A 19,466-nucleotide genomic window follows, 5' to 3' on the forward strand; every position below is an offset into this window, starting at 1 on the left:
GCCGATATCATATACGATATCCATAGGGATGCTGCTGGAACCATGTAACGCCTTAGATAAGGGATGCAGCTTAGTACGGCGGATGTAGCGGGATGTCAAGCGGGTTTTCGACAAGACCACATGAGCCATGAAGCTTACCTCATGATGATCCACCGCAGACGTCGTCGCTCCTTCCAGTTCGAGTGTGGTCCACACAAAGTCGTCTAGGAGGTCTGATGTGCAACGACCTCCATCGGGACTGATATCCACACCGTCACCTTGACCACAACCTCTAGGGCTGAACACAACAGGTACGCACTTTTCATACGCATGGCATGGCGGTTAGCAATATTCTTGTGTTACTGATGTATTAATTTCAAAATATATATTACGTGCACCTACATACTTATCAACACTAACACCTATACCATAGCCAGTACCGACACCTTCACCGATCGCAGGCCTCTCAGGTAATGGGTGCCAATATAATGTCGCATTCAATATATTTAATAGTATATCTAATATATTCCATAGGTTACTATAGTGATGAAGCCGGGACGTCTTCATCTGTACCTCGACCGTTCTCCTGTCCATCGTTCGGACCTCCACCATTCAGACCTCCACCGTTCGGCACTCACGCCTGGCCATCTACTGCTTAACCTGCATACCATACAGGTGCAACATTGTATTTTATACTAATACATCTATTTTCACATTTACCGTATCTAATAAATTCATCTGTCCGTAGGCCCCTCGAGTAATTATACATGGACAACGGCGACACCATCGCAGTCACCATATCCGAGTCAGGAGGCTAAGCCTAGGCCAAACCCCCCATTCGACCTCGTGAGGGACTTCTTCAGGGCTACACCGGACTACGATGTCATCACGCGGTCCTAGTTTCCCAGTGCTCCACTATCGACACAATAGACCCAGGAGAAGGTCTCGACACCTATGATCGCTACTAGGCCTATCAGGCAGTTGGTCCACCGGATGCCTTGACCTACTGTAGGGGCCACGTGAGGGCGAACCAGCGGCATCGTCTACGAGACCATGATGGTAGGAACGGCCTTCGGCAGTGGGGGAGACAACAATAGAATTTTACCTTTGCTATTATAACTTATATGTTTGTTTCATGATGCATCTTCGATTCACAAATTAGTCTTACATATTCGAATGTGTTTACTTTCTATTTACTACTTACCATGTCATTTCTGCATTTCTTAATCTCGTGACTGCATGCTACTTGTATTTCTTCAACAGGTTGACCCATTCCTCGTCCTCAGCTTTGATGTCGAAGTTTGGGGCAAGCTTTATACCAAATGATGAAATAATAACATTTCTATCCTGACTCAGGCTTTAGACACGCCAATGCTTATGGTAGTGTCCTCTTATAATTAAAGTGGTAGCACGAGATAATATTGTAGCACGAGCACCTTGAGTACTGGTATAGACTAGGGTTGTATCACCAGTACCTCTGGGACTAACATTAATTGTAGCTCTAGCATCAACCATGTGATTGTATAAACCGTTTAACATATAAAGATTGCTTGCTTTAGGATGAATGCTTAAAGTAAGCTTTCGCTTTGAATTAAGATCAAAGGGATAGATGTTACTTCTACACCCATGCAAAGTCTATTCTCTAAACAAAGGGGCATCCAAAATCATGCATCATAGCCAATTACAATAAATTCTGAACCTTCAGTGATGAATTATTTTTCATTAATTTATTAGTTATTTATTAATCTTTGTTACATATTAATTATGATATTTAATACTTGTTTAATATTTCTTAAATAATTAGGGACTCGCGCTTCAATGTAGAGCCATAATGTTGCAGTGAAGGATAAATAAATCTATGACGGGATCTTCGAGTACAGGTTTTCCATAGACACCTGATACCCTAATAGAATTGACTGGCACAACTGGCATTCTTTCGTTAATTTGCGTCACCACTTTCCTCCGTCATCTTGAGATGATCTGGGTATTCAACATCTATCCACTAAGAACTATGCAAATGCTAGCCACGTCTGTTTCTTTTGTTTACATTTCCATTTCATTAGTTCAGTTCGATCGGTATATGTTTACTGTCTTATATTAACATACTATGTTATGAACCATTTGTGAACTTTATGTCTAATCAATATGATGGTACAATTATTATATTAATGTACTATCTAAGCACAATTCTATCTAATATATAAAAAGTATTACTTAGAAAGCTACTTACACACGAAGTGATCACACGACAGAGCTTCAAGCATGAAATGACAATACATCTGTCGTAAGTCTGGCTTTAGACACAAAGTGACCACATGACTTAGCTTTAACCATGAAATGACAATACCTCTGTCCTGACACAGGCTGTAGACATAAAGTAATCACACGACAGAGCTTTAATTATAAATTAAATGACAACATATCTATCCTGACACATGTTTTCTCTACCTAACATCAATACCATAACTTTTCCATCTTTCACAGATAATTCTATACTCAAGCCACCAGCCAAGCTTATGCACTCAGTGCATGCACCAACCTTCACTCATCATAAATAACCCCACCCTCATCCATGGATAGACCACTCCTTCCTCAGCTCCCTCAACTGCAATGTGTTCCTTACCTCCACTAATCCCACCCAAAAAATATTAGTGGATTTTCATCCTTTAAGGGGTCGAACCGCCGATGTGCTTCTGTGACGATCTTTGTAGCCTTCGCGAGTCCCATAACATCTCTTACACCTATGAGCTACGCTCCTTCATTTGTGCCAATTACCAATACGATAAGCCTCAATATAGATCGTATGAGTACCCGCTAGTATAGTGACATAGATCACTCATGAGACACTTTTCATACAGTTTTATGTACTATTTTACTAATCGTACATCTTGTTTCATTTATCCAGTTTCCTCCACCTATCTGTGACTTCATGAAATAACTCGACATGGAGCAAAATAAAGATCAGAAGCGGTGGGTCGACATGAGCATGCAGTGACGGAGGGAAGCGTACGAACGTCAGGAGTACGAGCAACAACAGGAGAAACTACGGCTGAAGCGGCAGGAGGAGGAGTGTATAAGGAAGGTCTATTTAGTAAATATAAAAAAAAAACTTGTAAATGGATCATATATGACGGATATAGTTTATTTTGTCTCATATTTATATATTTTTTAAGTTGGAGTCGAATATGGATAGTGTTGAATAATTATTTCTTTATTTTGTATTTATCATATTTTTTTTAGAGTCAGAGTGAATGGTACCGTAAGCTTTTGGTTAATCGGATAGATAAAATTTCTTTTTATTTGTATCCTTACATAATACATTAAACAATATAGTAGTATAATCAAAGTGAGCGCATGAAGAGTGATCGTTGAGATGTGAAAATAAGAATATTTAGTATTATTTGTCTACGGATATGTGATAATCTATCTATATATTATCATATTTTAAAATAAAATCACAATAAACTTTCTAACATTCGAATATTTCAGATGGATATTAGTCATCATGTGTCCTATTTTTTTTATATTGGATTCGAAATAAACACAAATAATATTAAATAACTATTTTTATATTTTATATTTATTTCACAAACATTTGGTGGGTCGGATGGAGAAAAAATATCTATCATTGTTTTCACCGCTAGTTCAGCTAGCTTTTTTTTTACACCTCTTGACTAGGTACAAATGTAGCATCTGTTCAAACAAACACACATCACACTACACACCTAACAAATATACACAGACCTATATCTATACGAAGCAAAGCGTCCTTCTAGAAATCGACGAAACCAGCCGATTCTGTAGGTAACAGGTATGTCACGATCCCCTTTTAGCTCCGCGCACGAGCTAGTTCAGCTAGCTTGATGCGGGCATTCGGCCTCGTCGCGGGCTGGACCGCTGGAGGAGAGCGGCACGGCACGGCTGGTCCGGGTGCTGGGTGCAGCGTCCACGTCTCGGTCCAGGTCGTGACAGGTGCTGTGCAATCGCTCTCACTGGACCAGCGGACCCAGCACCATGCACCATGATTGGCGCCCACCTGATCCGAGTCTGACTATGGGAAACACTAGAGTTAACACACGAATTTTTTTAATAATATTATTTTATTAAAAATTATAAAAATAATAGCAAAATTCATAAAATTATAAAAATATGATATATGTTTCATGACAAGGTTCATCTATAACATGTAGTAAAGATAGTGTTTCTCAGAGGAGAGAGAGTTCAAGTTGGCAATATCTAATCCTCAGACATACGACGTCAAATATTTAGCTAAAGGTTGCACTCGACGAGTTCATAAATTCTTACCGAGGTGTGATACGGTATAGTTATCGTCTATTGTTGGACCGCATACTTGCAATTTAAGTCGACCTCTGTGCGTGCATAGGAACATGAGCGTTAATTATGTTGCAAATGTGATGTACCAGATATTATGAAGAATACTAGTATGTCTCTGTTTGTAGTTATGCATTCTATTAACACCATATTTGAGTACAAGATTTCATATGACATGGCATTAAGAGCGAAACAGAAGGTATTAGAGAAGAGGTGTGGCACATATAATGACTTATACCATAACTTACGTTTACTGCTAGAGGTTATTCAGGGGAAGAACCCGGACACCTGCATTGCTACTCACGATTTTGTTAATCAGGTTGGAGATCGAGTCATTCAGCATGTGTTTTGGTTGTTAGGCTATATGATCGAGACCTTCCATCATTATCGGCCGATGATGTGAGTAGACGTGACATTCCTCACAGGACAATATAGGGGGCAGAAATTCATAGCTATCAGGGTAGATGGTGAGTACCAGGTTGTGCCTTTAGCTTTTGCATTCATCGAGCGCAATCTACAAATAGTTGGTTGTGGTTCTTGCAGTGGGTTAAGAGAGGTGTTATTGGTAACAAGCCTAACGTGTGTGTACTTCATGATCATCATGTAGGTTTGTTGAACGTTATCAACACATTGTAGAGTGATGCGGGCAGGGTATTGCCGTGGCCAGATTTGCATAGCCGTTGGTGCATGCGACATCTCGGAGCAAACTTCTATAAATAATTCAGGAGCAAAAGGTTGATGGATCTTTTTAAGAAGCTATGTAAACAGAAACAAAGAAGGAAGTTCGATGCACTATGGGAAGAGTTGGATAATCTAACTAGTAAGTACATGGATGAAGTTTTGAAAAAACCAGTTGTACCAAGGGAGGAGGAGCCCGAGGGCCTAGATCCATTATCACTTGAGACACAGAGTGTGATCAGGAGAAGGAAGGGTGGAAGGAGGGTTAAGTGTTTCTCCTACTAGATCAGACACAAACCACTAGAGAAATAGGCACTCATTGCGGACACTGATGATTCACGTTATGGAATTGGGTAATGAAGAGGAACATGGCAATTGTGGAGGGATTCACTCATGGAACGCAGCAGTATCTCCAATAGGATTACAGTAAGGTCGTGATACATATGGCCAATCCGCAAAGTGGGTACACGAAGAAGATAACATCTTATATGGAAGAGAAGAGCGGGAAGGGACAGTCCCATAGAGTTCATGTTATTGGTAACCGTCAGCTCGTCTTCAAGGTGATGTTGCGTGACAAGGGTGGACTGGGTATCAGAAGACAGTAAATTACAATGGAATGCAGGTTGTGGCTAGCGGACAACAAGTGTGTTTTCACTTGCAACAAGCCATCACTGATGCATTTGCCTTGCTCTCATGTGCTAGCTTGTTGCGCGAAGGGCGGCATAGAGTCAGAATATTTCGTGTCACCGTACTACTGTAAGGAAATCGTAGAAAGTACTTGGGCAAACGAGTTGCTTGGGTGGTGGGCGGTGAAGGACTTCACGAAGCCACCTGAAAATGATCCTTATTGGATTTCAGATCCAAACAGTAAGGTCGACACAAAGGAGCGACACAAGACTCGACGTATCAGAAACGATATGGACGATGCTAATGAAGCACAAGCCTGCAAGGAGTGTCTGGTATGCGGAGGTCCCCCGCATTCGAGTGGGTAGTGCGATCAGTATCCGGTGGATACTCTGGCGTCAAGCGAGAAGGTTAGGCGTGTCCCAGTACGCCAGCCGAAGAAAAAGTAAAATCCTTCGAACGAGACTATTATTTGAAGCAAGGCGTGACTGTTTCCATGTTGTATTACTAATTGGATGGTGCCCTATGTTTGTAATATTCATCTGACTATGTGTTAAACCCTTGTAATATTGGCATATTATTGTATTATGTACTATTTGGACTTACTGGACAACCTGAGTATGCGATGTTATATTTGTACCCTATAATATTTGGATCATGTTGCATTATGTTTTATTCGGAGTACCTGATAACCTTTGTATTTGGTGTAATATTTGGACCACATTGTAATATTTGGACCGTTTGGGTTTTGTTATATTCAGACTACCTAACTCTTTGTTGTAATATTGCAAACTTATGTACGTACTCATAATTCGTTGCACATAATTTATTGTACTATATGATGTTTACGAACAACCTGTAACGTTTCTCCTCATATTGTGTTTAATTATGCATTATTCTTTGTGTTTTATTTCTCTCGAGTTCAATTATTATTTTGTATACTCTGTGTTGCATTACTATGTGCTTATCGTATTCATTATTTTATCCAGTATAATCTTTTTTGCTTCAAGGTATGGAGCTCATCGACCCGGTGATCGATGCAACGCATCAGACACAATTGGACAGCACCGAGCTATACCCGGCCTTACGGTTACATACTTCGAACCACTTCTGGAGGCTTGACCAATGATGCATCCTGAGGTAATAACTTTGTGCATTCTATATTTGTTGTTGTAAATCACTTCATATTTTACTCCCATTCTTTATTTTCCGTAGGTTAAGGGCATCGGGGACCCTTCCTTTGTTTTGTCTCCTCAACCCGACTAGGGACCGGGCCCCCCGGTTTCCCCTTGACCGAGCACTGCTGATAGCACTGGTGGACCACTGGAGGCCGGAGACGCATACTTTTCACCTACCCATACGTGAGATGACTGTCACGCTATAGGACGTCTCCATGCTATTGGGATTGCCCTTAGTGGAGACTGCAGTGTTCGGGTCGGACTTGCACGTCAGGTGGAGGGACGAGCTCCTTGCTAGGTTCAACGGAGTCATCCCTGAGGGTCAGCAGCCTGAGCAGGTGGGCTTTGACTCACCCCACAGTCCATCAAAGGCCTAGGTCCAACAGTTCCGGGCGGATCGCCTGACACCAGAGTTAGAGGACTGGAGAGTGCGATGGCACCTAGAGGCGTACCTATTGTGGCTATTCGGGTGGATCCTCTTCACCAGCATGCACGCAGACACCATCGACAAGCAGTTTGTCTTCTTCACGCAATAGATTGCGGATGCCCCACTGGAGCAGGTCCCTTAGCACAGTTGAGGCTCTGTGGTCCTAGCATAGATGTACTGGGCATTGTGCGAGGCCTGCAGTAGGAGGAGTGACTCCAGGTCGATCACATGTTGTCCATTGCTCCTGACCCTGTGGTCGTACGAGCGCTTCAACATAGGGCACCCACACCTGAACTCGTATGACGCATATGACGATTCTTTCTACTTCCCTGACGAGTTCAGCCTGCATGACGCAGTGGACGACCATGTGATGGGTTTGCTCTAGTGCAAGCACGACGTAAGTAATACAAGTTAACACATTTCTTTCAGTACAATTCTTTCATGACGCTTATATGCATCGTACTTTTCTTTATCATGCAGCTGAGGTGGGCGACGGCGATGACATGCTCTTCGTACCCTCAGTTCGTTGCCGCATTCGACCAGCTGTAGACGGATAAGGTGCATTGGACCCCTTACGACCAGAACTTGCTCACGACACGGGCGCCTCTTGGCCTCTCCGAGTTGTTCCACAAGGACCTTGACCTCTGGCTTATGAGCCGGCGGCTTGTCTTCGATGTCATGGTCGAGCCTTACTACCCAGACAAAGTGTTCAAGCAGTTCGGGTATCACCAGCACTTCCCTTGCCGTGGCAACTAATGGATAACACTCACTTGTAAGTATTTCTTGTTATAGGTTCTTTACTAATCATGTTTTAAATTTCGTAATAGTAACTTTGTCTTGCAAGATGACAAGGAAGGGTTAGGGCATCGCGTATGATGCAACTTGGAGGGGTAAGATGCAGGCATGGGTGAACGAGTGGGCGGACGCGGTTGCACACGTCCACGTCCCCAGTGGGCCTTACGACCCTAGGACGGAGGGCATGTACTTGCACTAGTTCCACAAGGTGACGCAAGTTAGGTGCAACCCAGTGCCTCCGGAGCCACCGCAACATGAGCCGAAGGTCACCGACACGTTCGCTACGGAGCCGACGGCGGCGTACCATGCAATGGTACGCGACGCTTGTTAGATTGTACTGACTTTCATTCTTATTATTAAACGTGTTCTATTGGGCATTACATGCAAACACATGCAGGGACATCGACACGGAGCTACTAGACTTCGTGGACCATTGGGAGTCGGTCCCATAATAGGTTGACCTGGGCAAGCTGATGGTTGGTCTGCATCGGCTGGCACAACGTTGTCTAGACGGGTTTCAACATGCTTCATGCCAGAGGTTACCTGACGTCATCGATCCTACCACACATACGAGGTCGCCGTCATACGCGCGGGATACGTTGCCATGCTTCCACACGGAACCAACCTCGTCGTCTTGGCCAGCATCGGTGCAGTACATGCCGACTCTTGATTTCGCTTGGGTGCTTTAGTTCCAAATTCGTCACTATCAATGTTATCACTCGGGATAGTATCTTTCATATCAACTATACTATGATGTACAACATTTGACATACTTGTAGCATGCAATAGTTCTAGGCTCCTTCGACACAGCGTCTGGATCGTCGCACTCCGTCACAGATGACTGGTTGGCGTTACCAACCAACGAGGAGGGCCCATCGTAGATAGTGGGGGCACCTGTATCGACACAACCCGACCCTACCACCCCTCCAAATGCTGCCCGCCCTCGGCATCCTCCGCACGACCCCTTGATGTACTCCACCGATCACGTACTTCACAGAGCAGCAGGCCGGCGGAGGGCGGTGGGCATGCGCAACAAGCGCGTCCGTGGCTATGGCGACGCCCCTTGACTGTGTCATTAGACAATACTTGTACATATTTATGTTATTTCTATTAGGTGGTTAGCATGTCATGTAGAATATTTATGTTAGCACTATGTTATCAGCCATGATTTTATTACTCGTGTTCTCATTCCATCCCAAAGTGTAGCATCGTGCAATCTTATCTGCTTTCGAACGTATCTGCGTGCATTCCTGTCATGCAATAAATCGTGCCTTCCAACTTTCCACATCAAAAGTCATATCATAGTTGGTATTTCTGAAAGAGTGTGAATTCTTCTATAGGATGTACACTGAGTTCTGATGGTGCCTCATTGATATTTCATAAATTATTATTTAAAACTAAATAAAAAGAGACGTAACCTATCGGCACGTGGAATACCAACATGACTGTCGGTATTCCAATTACCGACATTCCAGTTGGTATTCCACGTACTAATAGGTCTGTCGTTTAGCAACTAGACCGACACCCATATCGTTTAGTGAAAATAGTGTCCCGCATCATAGTGATGGGAATAGCATCTTCGGCTACCTACGCAGTGTCCAAGGAGAGGACCTGCGCAGGGAGTGAAAATAGTCAAAACATTTAACAACAAACAAAATTGTATATATTACAGAATGCTTCAGTCGATAACAAAATGTTCAAAACCCAACACGACGCTTCGATGCCCTGGACACGGCCAAAGTTGACATATCCGATGGGTAGCAGAAGGTGGGTTTTTGAAGCGCAATGTGATGGTCACAGCCAGTCATCTCAATTGACTGAACTAAACTCCTGGCTGAGACCATGGCGCATAAGTTGCCGTACAACTGGGCCGTAGGCAAAAGGCTTCCACTGGTTTCGCTGATCCATCCAATAAGTCCACCCAGCCTGATAAGGTCAAGCGTTGGAGGCAGGGCCGAAGCACCGATTCCATCAAAGGTATTGCTAATGGCTTCACAGGCTGCAATGACCTTCGGCTCCGGTTCTCCAAGCACAGTGAGGGCGTCCTCGGATAGCGCCTTCACCTCGTCCAGCTCAACGGCTACGCGAAGAGATGATTTGTGTCCCTAAACGATAGGTCTGTCGTTTAGCAATTGATTGTGCGAAGTCCTTTAGGGACACTTTCTTGTCTCTCCACCGGTCAAAGCGTTGCTCGGATCCGACACCGCCTAAGGGAGCGTTTCGACCGAAGCCTCGGCTGGAATCGGGCGCTCCTGTAATGTCTCTGATGTACCGAGTGACTTCGTCTTCTTTTTAGGTGGCATGTCTTCGGTTTGTTCAATCCCCACGGACGGCACCAACTATTGGGACCTAAGTCCCCAGACAAGGAAGACCTTCGATCAAGAGGGGAAGCTGAAGGCTTCGAAGTGTGACACGTATCAGAGGATGAAATAATCTTAATTCCTCTGTCACCTCAGTTATAAGCTAGCCTATTTATAGCCCGTACTCAACCACTCAACGCTAGGATTTACAGTTTCACCCCCAACTGCCATATTCCTGGCATATTCGGGGGTATTATGGTACCATCAAATACATCTGCACATTTACAACTATACCCTGAGCGGCTACACGGGCTTCGACGCCCACCAGGCACCTTCGATCAGCCTTGGCGCTGCACCCCGAGTCACCCTTCGGTCTCTATCTGAAGGTTCGCTAGAGTCTTCACCTATTCTGATCCTCGGTGCCGCGGGTCGACCTTCGGGCTCCGACCGAAGGCCCACTAGAGCCTTCGTCTATGCTGACAGTTGGCGTCACGGATCGTCCTTCGGCCTCCGACCGAAGGCCCGTCAGAGCCTTCGCCTGCACTTCCTTAAACACAACTGCAATGTTCATCAGTGCTCAACTACCGCGAACTTCGACTCGCCATCCGACGGGGTACGGAAAATCATCCCCAACAGTGTCTACTCGGGGATCTGTCGGCACGCGAAATGCCGACATGCTTTTTCTCCGCATTCCACGTGTCGACAGCCCCCGGCCCAGTGCCACGTAGGCTATCATCATTCGAAGTAACGACAGGTCCATTGTTAGTACTCCACGTGCCGACAATACCTGTTCTTACAATTTTATAAATTTAACTATTATTTTTACAATTTTCTAATAAAATAATATTATATTAAAAAATCCGTTAACTCACTCTCAGTCTCAGAGTCGGAGCCAGCCCCCAGTGGCCTGCCGCAATGCGTACCACATGGCACGTGCGACGCAAGGAATTGTTCTAAACTAATATTAATTTAATAAAAAATTATAAAAATATTATGTATTTTTAAAAATAGTAAAAAGACTATCGGTAATTGATTTGCCGATAGATGTTTTTATATCCGACAGGCTCTCCATCTGTGTCTTACCACCTCTCGATACGTCAATCGTCAATTGCCGATAGCCTAGCAAATCAATTATCGACATGTACTATTTTTGCAATTTTTCAAAAATACATTATATTTTTTAATTTTCTACTACATCTATTTTCGTTTACTTGTCACCAATAATTTATTGAAACAATTTTGACCGTGTGTTTTTTATAAAAATTACGAATACATAAAAGTATACAATATTAATGAAGTACATTTCTCGACAAATCTAACGATACAAAATTAAGTATTTATAAAATTTTCTAAGAAAAAATGCAGGTTTCAAAATTGCTACAGTAAATTATTGGTAATAAGTAAAAAACGGATGTAGTATTAAATTAATACGGAGTATTATTTTAAAAAACTCCGACGCAAGAGCTTCAAGAATAAGTGAACCCCTGACAGTGGGTCCCACGCAGTACAAACTTCCAGACCACCGGTTCAGCGGGCCAGTGCCCTCTCCCTCCGATCGCCTGCACCGTCCGATAAGGAACGGAGGGCGAAGACGAGACCACGCGCGGCAAACCAACCTTTGATCCAACAGCCTCCACTCCGCTCGGCTAAAATCTCAGCCACGCCAACAAGCCCAACCCCGCGGTCGGCGGCTCTCCTCTGCAAGCCAACCGCGAATTCGCGAGAGGGGAGAGGGAAGGGGGCCATGGAGTTCCTGCGGGGGCAGAGGACGGAGACCATGGTGGCCGTCGCGGTCGCCGTGGCCGCCGTGGCCGCCGGCGCCGCCTTCCTCTACCTCCGGAGCAAGAAACGCAGGGGTGAGCGCCTGTGACCCGTCGGTGCGTGCGTGCGTTCAGACTTCAGAGGTAGTCGTGCCTCCCGTGGTGTTGCCGCTCGCTTTGTCCACTTGGTCAGCCTGGTTCGCGAAGCTTAGTGGAGGGGAGACCGGCCTTGAACAAATTATACTCTGTGCCGTGCTGTGCTGGTCTCGCCGAATTTTTGGCTGTGAAACTTTGGGCGCCGGTGTCCTGGGGAGTGGGATGAATTTTGTTGCGCTGATGCATGCCGAGTAGCTAAACATGTTTGGATTGCAACATGTTTGAATTGTGTGCAGTATTGTCCGTTGAACACCTGGTGTCAGAAAAGTTATTTGTTCACTGAAGCTAAACATGAGGCGACATATTAAATTTTTATCCTGGAATATGGTTATTGTTCGGCTATCTAGTTGGCTTACTTCTTCAGGTTGTACGGCACATAGTTTGTTCTACTTCTGTAGTGAGCTTACTAATTTTGAAGCTTGTAGCTGATTTTTCTTTCACAAACACAAGGCTCACACACGGTCCAATTTTAGCTTGTATCTCTCATTTTAATTCTTTTGCTATGATTTTTTCTCTTTTAGGCTGCTTGGATCCTGAGAACTTCAAGGAGTTTAAACTTGTCGAAATGAGGCAACTCAGTCATAATGTGGCGAAATTCAAATTTGCACTTCCATCACCTACTTCTGTGTTGGGTCTTCCAATAGGCCAACATATAAGCTGCAGGTATGGATGACGTCTTACGACCTTTTTTTTTCCAACAATGAGCAGGAGCACTGCTCTTTCATTTAGGGAGAAAGAATTCGGTACAAGAGTAGGTCTTACCATTTTTTTTGAAACTGTACAGTAGGGGGCTTCCCCTACTGTGGTAAATTTATATATTGAATAAAATAAAAAAGAAAAGCTGTACATGGACTGGACCAAGGAGGTCCAAGGGAGACGAAAAAAGGAAGCTAGAACGCAGAATCAAGCCATGAGAAAACAGACAATCTTAAGGGGTTTGTTCATCCTATGTAAGTGAAGAAGAACATTATTTCTAAAGCAGGAAGCCATGACTGAAACGAGGGCACAGCCCTTTGAAAGACTTTCATATTTCTTTGCTTCTAGATTTCCCATGCTGCAATCATGAAGACTTCCATGAAGAAGGAGAATTGAAAATCGTATTTTGCCTCTTGGATCATGGAGAAGAAGGGGCTTGTATGGTTCCAGACGATGTTGAGGGACAACCAACACCGTGTGGCAAAAGGGCACGTGAAGAAAAGATGATAGGTGGTTTCTTCAACATTCTGATTGCAGAGAACACAGCTGTAACCATCACCCTCAATATGAAACATTTTTCTTCTAAGAAGATTCCTGGAATTGAGTCTGTCTTTGAAGAGCAACCAAACAAAGACTTTGAGTTTCTTGACACACTTGGATTTCCAGATCCAATTAAAGGGAGATGGTGGTGAGATTGCCTTGAAATTGGAGGCATAAAACTTCCTGGAGGAGTAGCTGTTAGAGCCCCAGCAACGTCTTACCACTTTCAAGTCTGGTTTTGCAAGGTATGGTGTCAAGTTGAACTTTCTTTTAATTTCTGTTTTGTGTTTTCTTCTATTGTTGCAGAGGCCAGGATGCTGCTGGTGAGGAAGTAATCAAGCCTTATACTCCAACTACCCTGGACTCTGATCTTGGATACTTTGAGCTTGTTATAAAGGTAAATAGTTTCATAAACATGTCCCTTTTTCATTTCTTGGTTATGTTTTGTTATCTTCAGTTGTGATATTAATACATATCCTCAATCATCAATGCAATTTTATGTAGACTTGTGAATTCACCTCTTATTTGTTCTTTCTCATTATGAAGATGTATCCCCAAGGAAGAATGTCTCATCATTTTCGTGAGATGAAAGTCGGTGACTATTTGTCAGTGAAGGGGCCCAAGGTATTGTCTATATTCCATTGTAAGTTGTATGTGGATTTTGCTTGTTCCATGTCCAAATGTATTGACGCAGAATTTGGCTTATTCTCATGATTTATATTCTGGTTTTGTTTTTTATTGTATCTATACATACTCTGAATCAGTGAATCTAATAGGCACCACAGTGCATTATTTTGCTTATGTCGATATACAAATGGAATGCATTTTGGCCATTCGATACTGATTAAATGGATGTTTCTCTAACGTAGGGCCGTTTCAAGTACCAACCTGGACAAGTGAGAGCATTTGGAATGTTAGCTGGAGGATCAGGCATTACCCCAATGTTCCAAGTAAGTAACACATGGTCCAAAGTTCTTGATGGCAGTTAGACTGAAACTTTTCTGCTAGTATTGAGCAATGCATTTTTCTCTCTTATTATAGGTCACAAGGGCGATTCTTGAAAACCCAAATGACAATACAAAAGTTCACTTAATCTATGCTAATGTCACATATGATGACATTCTTCTGAAGGTATTGTCGACAGACTTGCTAGATCTCACTGGCAGCTTACCTGATTGTCGTCAGTTATATTATTTTGAACGTGGATTATCGTCGGTGTTGTGTACTTGTATGATGTCAACTTGGTGAAACCGAGATATTGTTGCTCTATCTGTTTACCATATGTTGAGAACAGAAAACTAGTATATCTGATTTCTGAAAGAAAGAAAGAAAGAAAATAGTCGTTGGACAATTTTTTTGGGTCATATCACAAAGACAAAAACTTGTCATGGAAGACCCGTCAATTTGTATTTTATTACTACAATTCCATTTGCTTTTTTCTCAAGATTTTTCTTCGATAAAATATGATAGCAACTCTCATTTGTACTGATGAATGATAGGTTTGTTCCTCCAAGGGAGAACTATGAACTCCAGTAAACAGTTCTTGTAGGTTGTTCTAGTTTTGTAGACATTTCTTTACTTATTATTATTTGTTGGACCTGTAGAAGAAAATTGTTAGGTTGGGCTAATGCTTCAAATATGCTTTTGTGCAACTCATTGGGCTTAAAACATTACTTTCTTTACGTTGAATGCAACTCATATTTGTATGTTTACATTATTCTTATTAATTTGATTCATACAGGAAGAACTGGACAGGATGGCCAAAAACTACCCTGATCGTTTCAAGATCTACTATGTCTTGAACCAGGTTTGTATTCTGCTCTGAAGATTAGTACTTTGTCTCGTGACCCAAATAAATAATGCTAATTGCTTGTCTGAGCCTGTATGCTTTGCTAGTCCTACCGTCATTATATTGTATTGAGAATCCTAATCTGCACTTTGCATATGATGCATTGTTTCCATGTGCAGCCTCCTGAAGTCTGGGATGGTGGCGTTGGGTTTGTGTCGAAGGAAATGATCCAAACTCATTGTCCAGCACATGCTGTCGACATTCAGGTGACCTTTTACTCTTCAGTTGCAGGAAGTGCTTGCTGGAACTTGAAACTCCTCAGCTGTGCTCACTGCTCAGTGAAAGTTAACACTCTGGTTGCTCCTTCCAGATATTGAGATGTGGGCCTCCTCCCATGAACAAAGCCATGGCTGCACACCTGGACGAACTTGGCTACACCAAAGAAATGCAGTTCCAGTTCTAAGTCACCTCTACGGAAACATACAAAAATAACGGTGATAGTCAACTTTTCTTTCCCCCACGAACACATGGTCTGATCGTGTTGCCATTTAGCTCGAATAGACTCTAGTTCATACTTGATAAAGCAGCATATGTTGATGAAACTACAAATGCCTAACTTGAGTTGGGCCGTTGTATTGTACCGTGCCATTTGTGTCAATTTTGTTCCATTTCAGACATCCACTGCCCCATGTCTCCAATGTTATCAGTGGTCGCAGTTTCTAAGTTCTGAAGAATCAATGCGGAAGCTGTCGATTTGTCAGACAGAATCAAGCTATTCCTGATTGGATTTCGATATGCATACTGATCGAATACAATCCAATTATTCTGGCTAGTTCAAAAAGGCCAACTTGTATGAGAACAATGCAACTACATGAACTGTTTCTGTTTGTGCACAGCCATGGATGCATGCCTATGACAGCAAAGAACTTATCTGATCTCTGCAGCATCTGCCTTGTACAGCCAAAACAGCACAACGATTTCAGCTGCTTGTTTATGCACAAGGTGCAGACCTGTGCCAGCGAAGCGCTCGTCGTTTCTCTCCAGCTCCTGCTAGTTGGATACGTTCGTGTGTGCTCTGAGCTCAGGAGGAGACAGCAGCGAGGAGAGCCAGTGCGTACATGCTGCAAGGCTGGGAGATGCAACAAACACACGGTCTCACAAGGAAATCCATGCGTAAGAGAGCTCTGGCCCATCACGCACGGTTCATGGCTGCCTGCTATGATCTTGTTTGGGAGGGTGTTGCTCTGCTTGTTTACCCTTCCTCTTGTTAATCATCCTCTAAAATGAAAAATGCAATGACACGCAACTTTCTGGTGTGTTCGAGAAAAAACCCAGCACGACTAGAGAGACATTTTTCCTACATGTCACCGAGTTTGTCGTGGCCCCGTTTGGTATTGTCACAGCTCGATGGAATTTTGATTACTTTGCCGGTAGTATATCAGTATTTTTTTAAACGAAGGTAAAAGATAGAGCTAGAGCTCGTGACCATGGACAACTATAGCTGGGACTTGTGCTGGGTCGTGTGGGCCAGGAACCGTTCGTGCCATGCTAGGCTGGCACGAGTCGCTTCTAGCTAGACCTAAGCACGATATGAAGGCACGACGGGTCTCATCGTGTCAGGCTGGCATGGCCATGGTACTGAGATCTCGACAACGAGCCGGGGAGGGGGGGGGGTGACGGGAGAGCGGGGGAGACGGTGAAGTCGAGGGCATCCACAGCGGCAGCATGAGCTCGTCCTGTATAGCTCATGCAAGTAGCACTTCATTGGCAGTGTAGTCGGCAACGACAGTGATGGTGAGGGTGTAGTATCTAGGCCCCTAGATAAGTGGTAAGTGTTTCGGTGATTAATGACAAACGTATCATTATGTCTAATGCATATGTTTTGAAGGAAATTAAAACACTTTAGTTCACAATGATTGAATGGTTTTTCTTGGTCTCTCATGAAATTCTATTGGTCGATCATATGATATTTGCGTCAAGATTAAGAATCTTCTAGTTCTAAGTGTCACAAGGTGATGAAGGACACTTAGAGTGGACATATGTCTCCTTTTTATCTTTTGACCGTACTATAAAGGGGGCTAAGTGTTGTAGCTTGACCTAGTTGAGTCTAGATATAGTTGGATGCACACTTGCGAAAATCTAGCACTAGGTAGCTCAAAGAAATCCATGGGTGAGAAGTTGAGAAGTTAGAACTCAAAGTCGATTGAATTAGACGAGTTTCGGGAAGATTGTTCTGGATTGTCTGGTGTGAGAAGGTTTTTACTCACGGACTATTTTTCTTCTCTGCGAAGATTTCAAATGAACTCACCGGATTGTCCGGTGATGGAAGGAATTTTGCACCGGAGCATTTAACAGAAGAGTCATTTTTTCATAGATATTTGAAGTTACATGCACCGGATTGTCCGATGATCTGAAGGACTCACACACTAGACTATTTAACAGAAGGACTGTTTTTCTGAAGAAAATCAGAATTGAACTGACCGGATTGTCCGGTAACTTAAAGAAGTCATCACCGGACTATTTAACAGAAGCTTGGTATTTTCGGAGGAAATGGAGTATAACTCACCGAACTATCCGGTGATGTTATGTGGAAGAACACCGGAGCATTTTGCAACGGCTACTGACAACTGTTAAATCAGCATGTGGAAAAAGTTAACTCACCGGATTGTTCGGTGTTAACAGAGACGTGTGCACCGGACCATCCGGTGTTCACAAAAAAGTGAGTGGTTGGGCAACAACTAGATTTAGACCTCTAGCCTATATATACCTCCTCACTTAGTGTCATTCATCTCTCTTGAAACCCAGAAGTATTCATACATATTGTGTATCATCTAGAGGCAAGGGAGAGCACTTGAAGTAATTTGCAAGTTCTTAATTGAAGATTAAGGACTCCATTAGTGTTTTAAAAGTAGTGAGTGTGTATCTAGCTGTTGTTTTAGGCTTGATTGGGATCAAGTGAACTAGTTAGCTTGTTACTCTTTGTGGTTGGCAACACCTAGCCGGTCATGGAGATTGGAAGTGTTCTCAGTGAGCTCTTGGAGGTCTTGTGGGAGCCCCGGGAAGCTCGTGTACTTAGTTTGATGCCTGTCAATTCAGAGATGGAGAAGTGGCAATCACTAGTGAGCACTTGAGTCTTGGTGACTCAAGGGAGAGCGGTATACTTGTGTGGATGCTCCAACGAGGATTAGTGGAGAGTGCCAACTCTTCGATACATCGGAAAAAACTCAGTGTCCTCTTTTCGCTACTCTATTTACATTCGTATTTTGCTTTTAGCATTTCCTTCATGCAAGTTTCAATCCCGCACTTTACTTATGTTCTATATGCTTGCATGTTTGTGCTCATCTTTCTAGCTTGCTAGGTCGTCTAGTTACTTTTATACTTTCTAGGCTAAGGTTGCTCCTTTTTCTAGAAATCGGTAGTTAGTTTAATTTTTGATTAGTGCCTTATTCACCCCCCTCTAGGGCCATTAGATCCTTTTAGAGGGTCTCAAGGTGAGGACCACGTCGGTGATGGGTCAACCTTGATTTGCTACGTGCACATGCATTCATGGGTGGAGTAGAGGCTCACCATGATACATCTGGAAGCAGAGGAGTCTTAGGGATGGGCTGGTCGACAAAGAAGCTCACGATAGCGGCAGTGCAAATCGGCAAGGGGGAAAGTTCCAAATCTGGCACTGTTTGTGGTGGATTCGCAGGGAGGAGAGGTCAAAGAGGTGCACAAGATACATAAGGAGTCGTGTCTGTGAGGAATCGACCTGGGCTCACCGGAGGAGGAAAGAATCGATGGTGGCGGCGGTACTTGGTGCTTCAACCGGAGTTGGAGACGACTATACATGAATGGTCGATTTAGTCTGGAACAAGATGGATTCACACATGAAACTTAGGGGAAAGCTTTGCACGACATCCCACAATGCAGGTTGAGGCTTGGCTAGGGTGAATCTAGGCTTAGGGTGTCAGATTCGTGCTCGAGTGGTGCTGCAATGGGGGTGCACTGCTCTTCCGTGCAAGTGAGAGAGAGAGAGAGAGAGAGAGAGAGAGAGGAAGAAACCCAACATGCCATGGCCACCGTGCCTCGAGCTATTTTTATGCCGAGCCGACCCAGGTACAACCCATTTTTCATACCAGGTTAGATCGTCTATCGTGTCTTATATCAAAGTCTAGCCCGACCTATAAATCGTGCCGGACCGACCTAACCTGTTTGTGCTCGTGCCGT

The 19,466-nt window shown here is 43.6% G+C and overlaps 1 protein-coding gene across 1 annotated transcript; it reads left to right on the forward strand.

Moving 5' to 3' along the window:
* The first annotated feature begins 11,956 nt into the window (after nt 1-11,956).
* Nucleotides 11,957-15,977, forward strand: LOC133929107 (NADH--cytochrome b5 reductase 1-like). Its single transcript, XM_062375714.1, has 9 exons — nt 11,957-12,169; nt 12,751-12,892; nt 13,772-13,862; nt 14,012-14,089; nt 14,335-14,415; nt 14,507-14,596; nt 15,207-15,272; nt 15,434-15,520; nt 15,625-15,977. Exons 1-9 carry the CDS (start codon nt 12,058-12,060, stop codon nt 15,715-15,717), a joined length of 840 nt encoding a protein of 279 aa, XP_062231698.1. The 5' UTR covers nt 11,957-12,057; the 3' UTR covers nt 15,718-15,977.
* The last annotated feature ends 3,489 nt before the right edge of the window (nt 15,978-19,466 follow it).

Source organism: Phragmites australis, chromosome 9, assembly GCF_958298935.1.
Source record: "Phragmites australis chromosome 9, lpPhrAust1.1, whole genome shotgun sequence".
Taxonomy (NCBI): Eukaryota; Viridiplantae; Streptophyta; class Magnoliopsida; order Poales; family Poaceae; genus Phragmites; species Phragmites australis.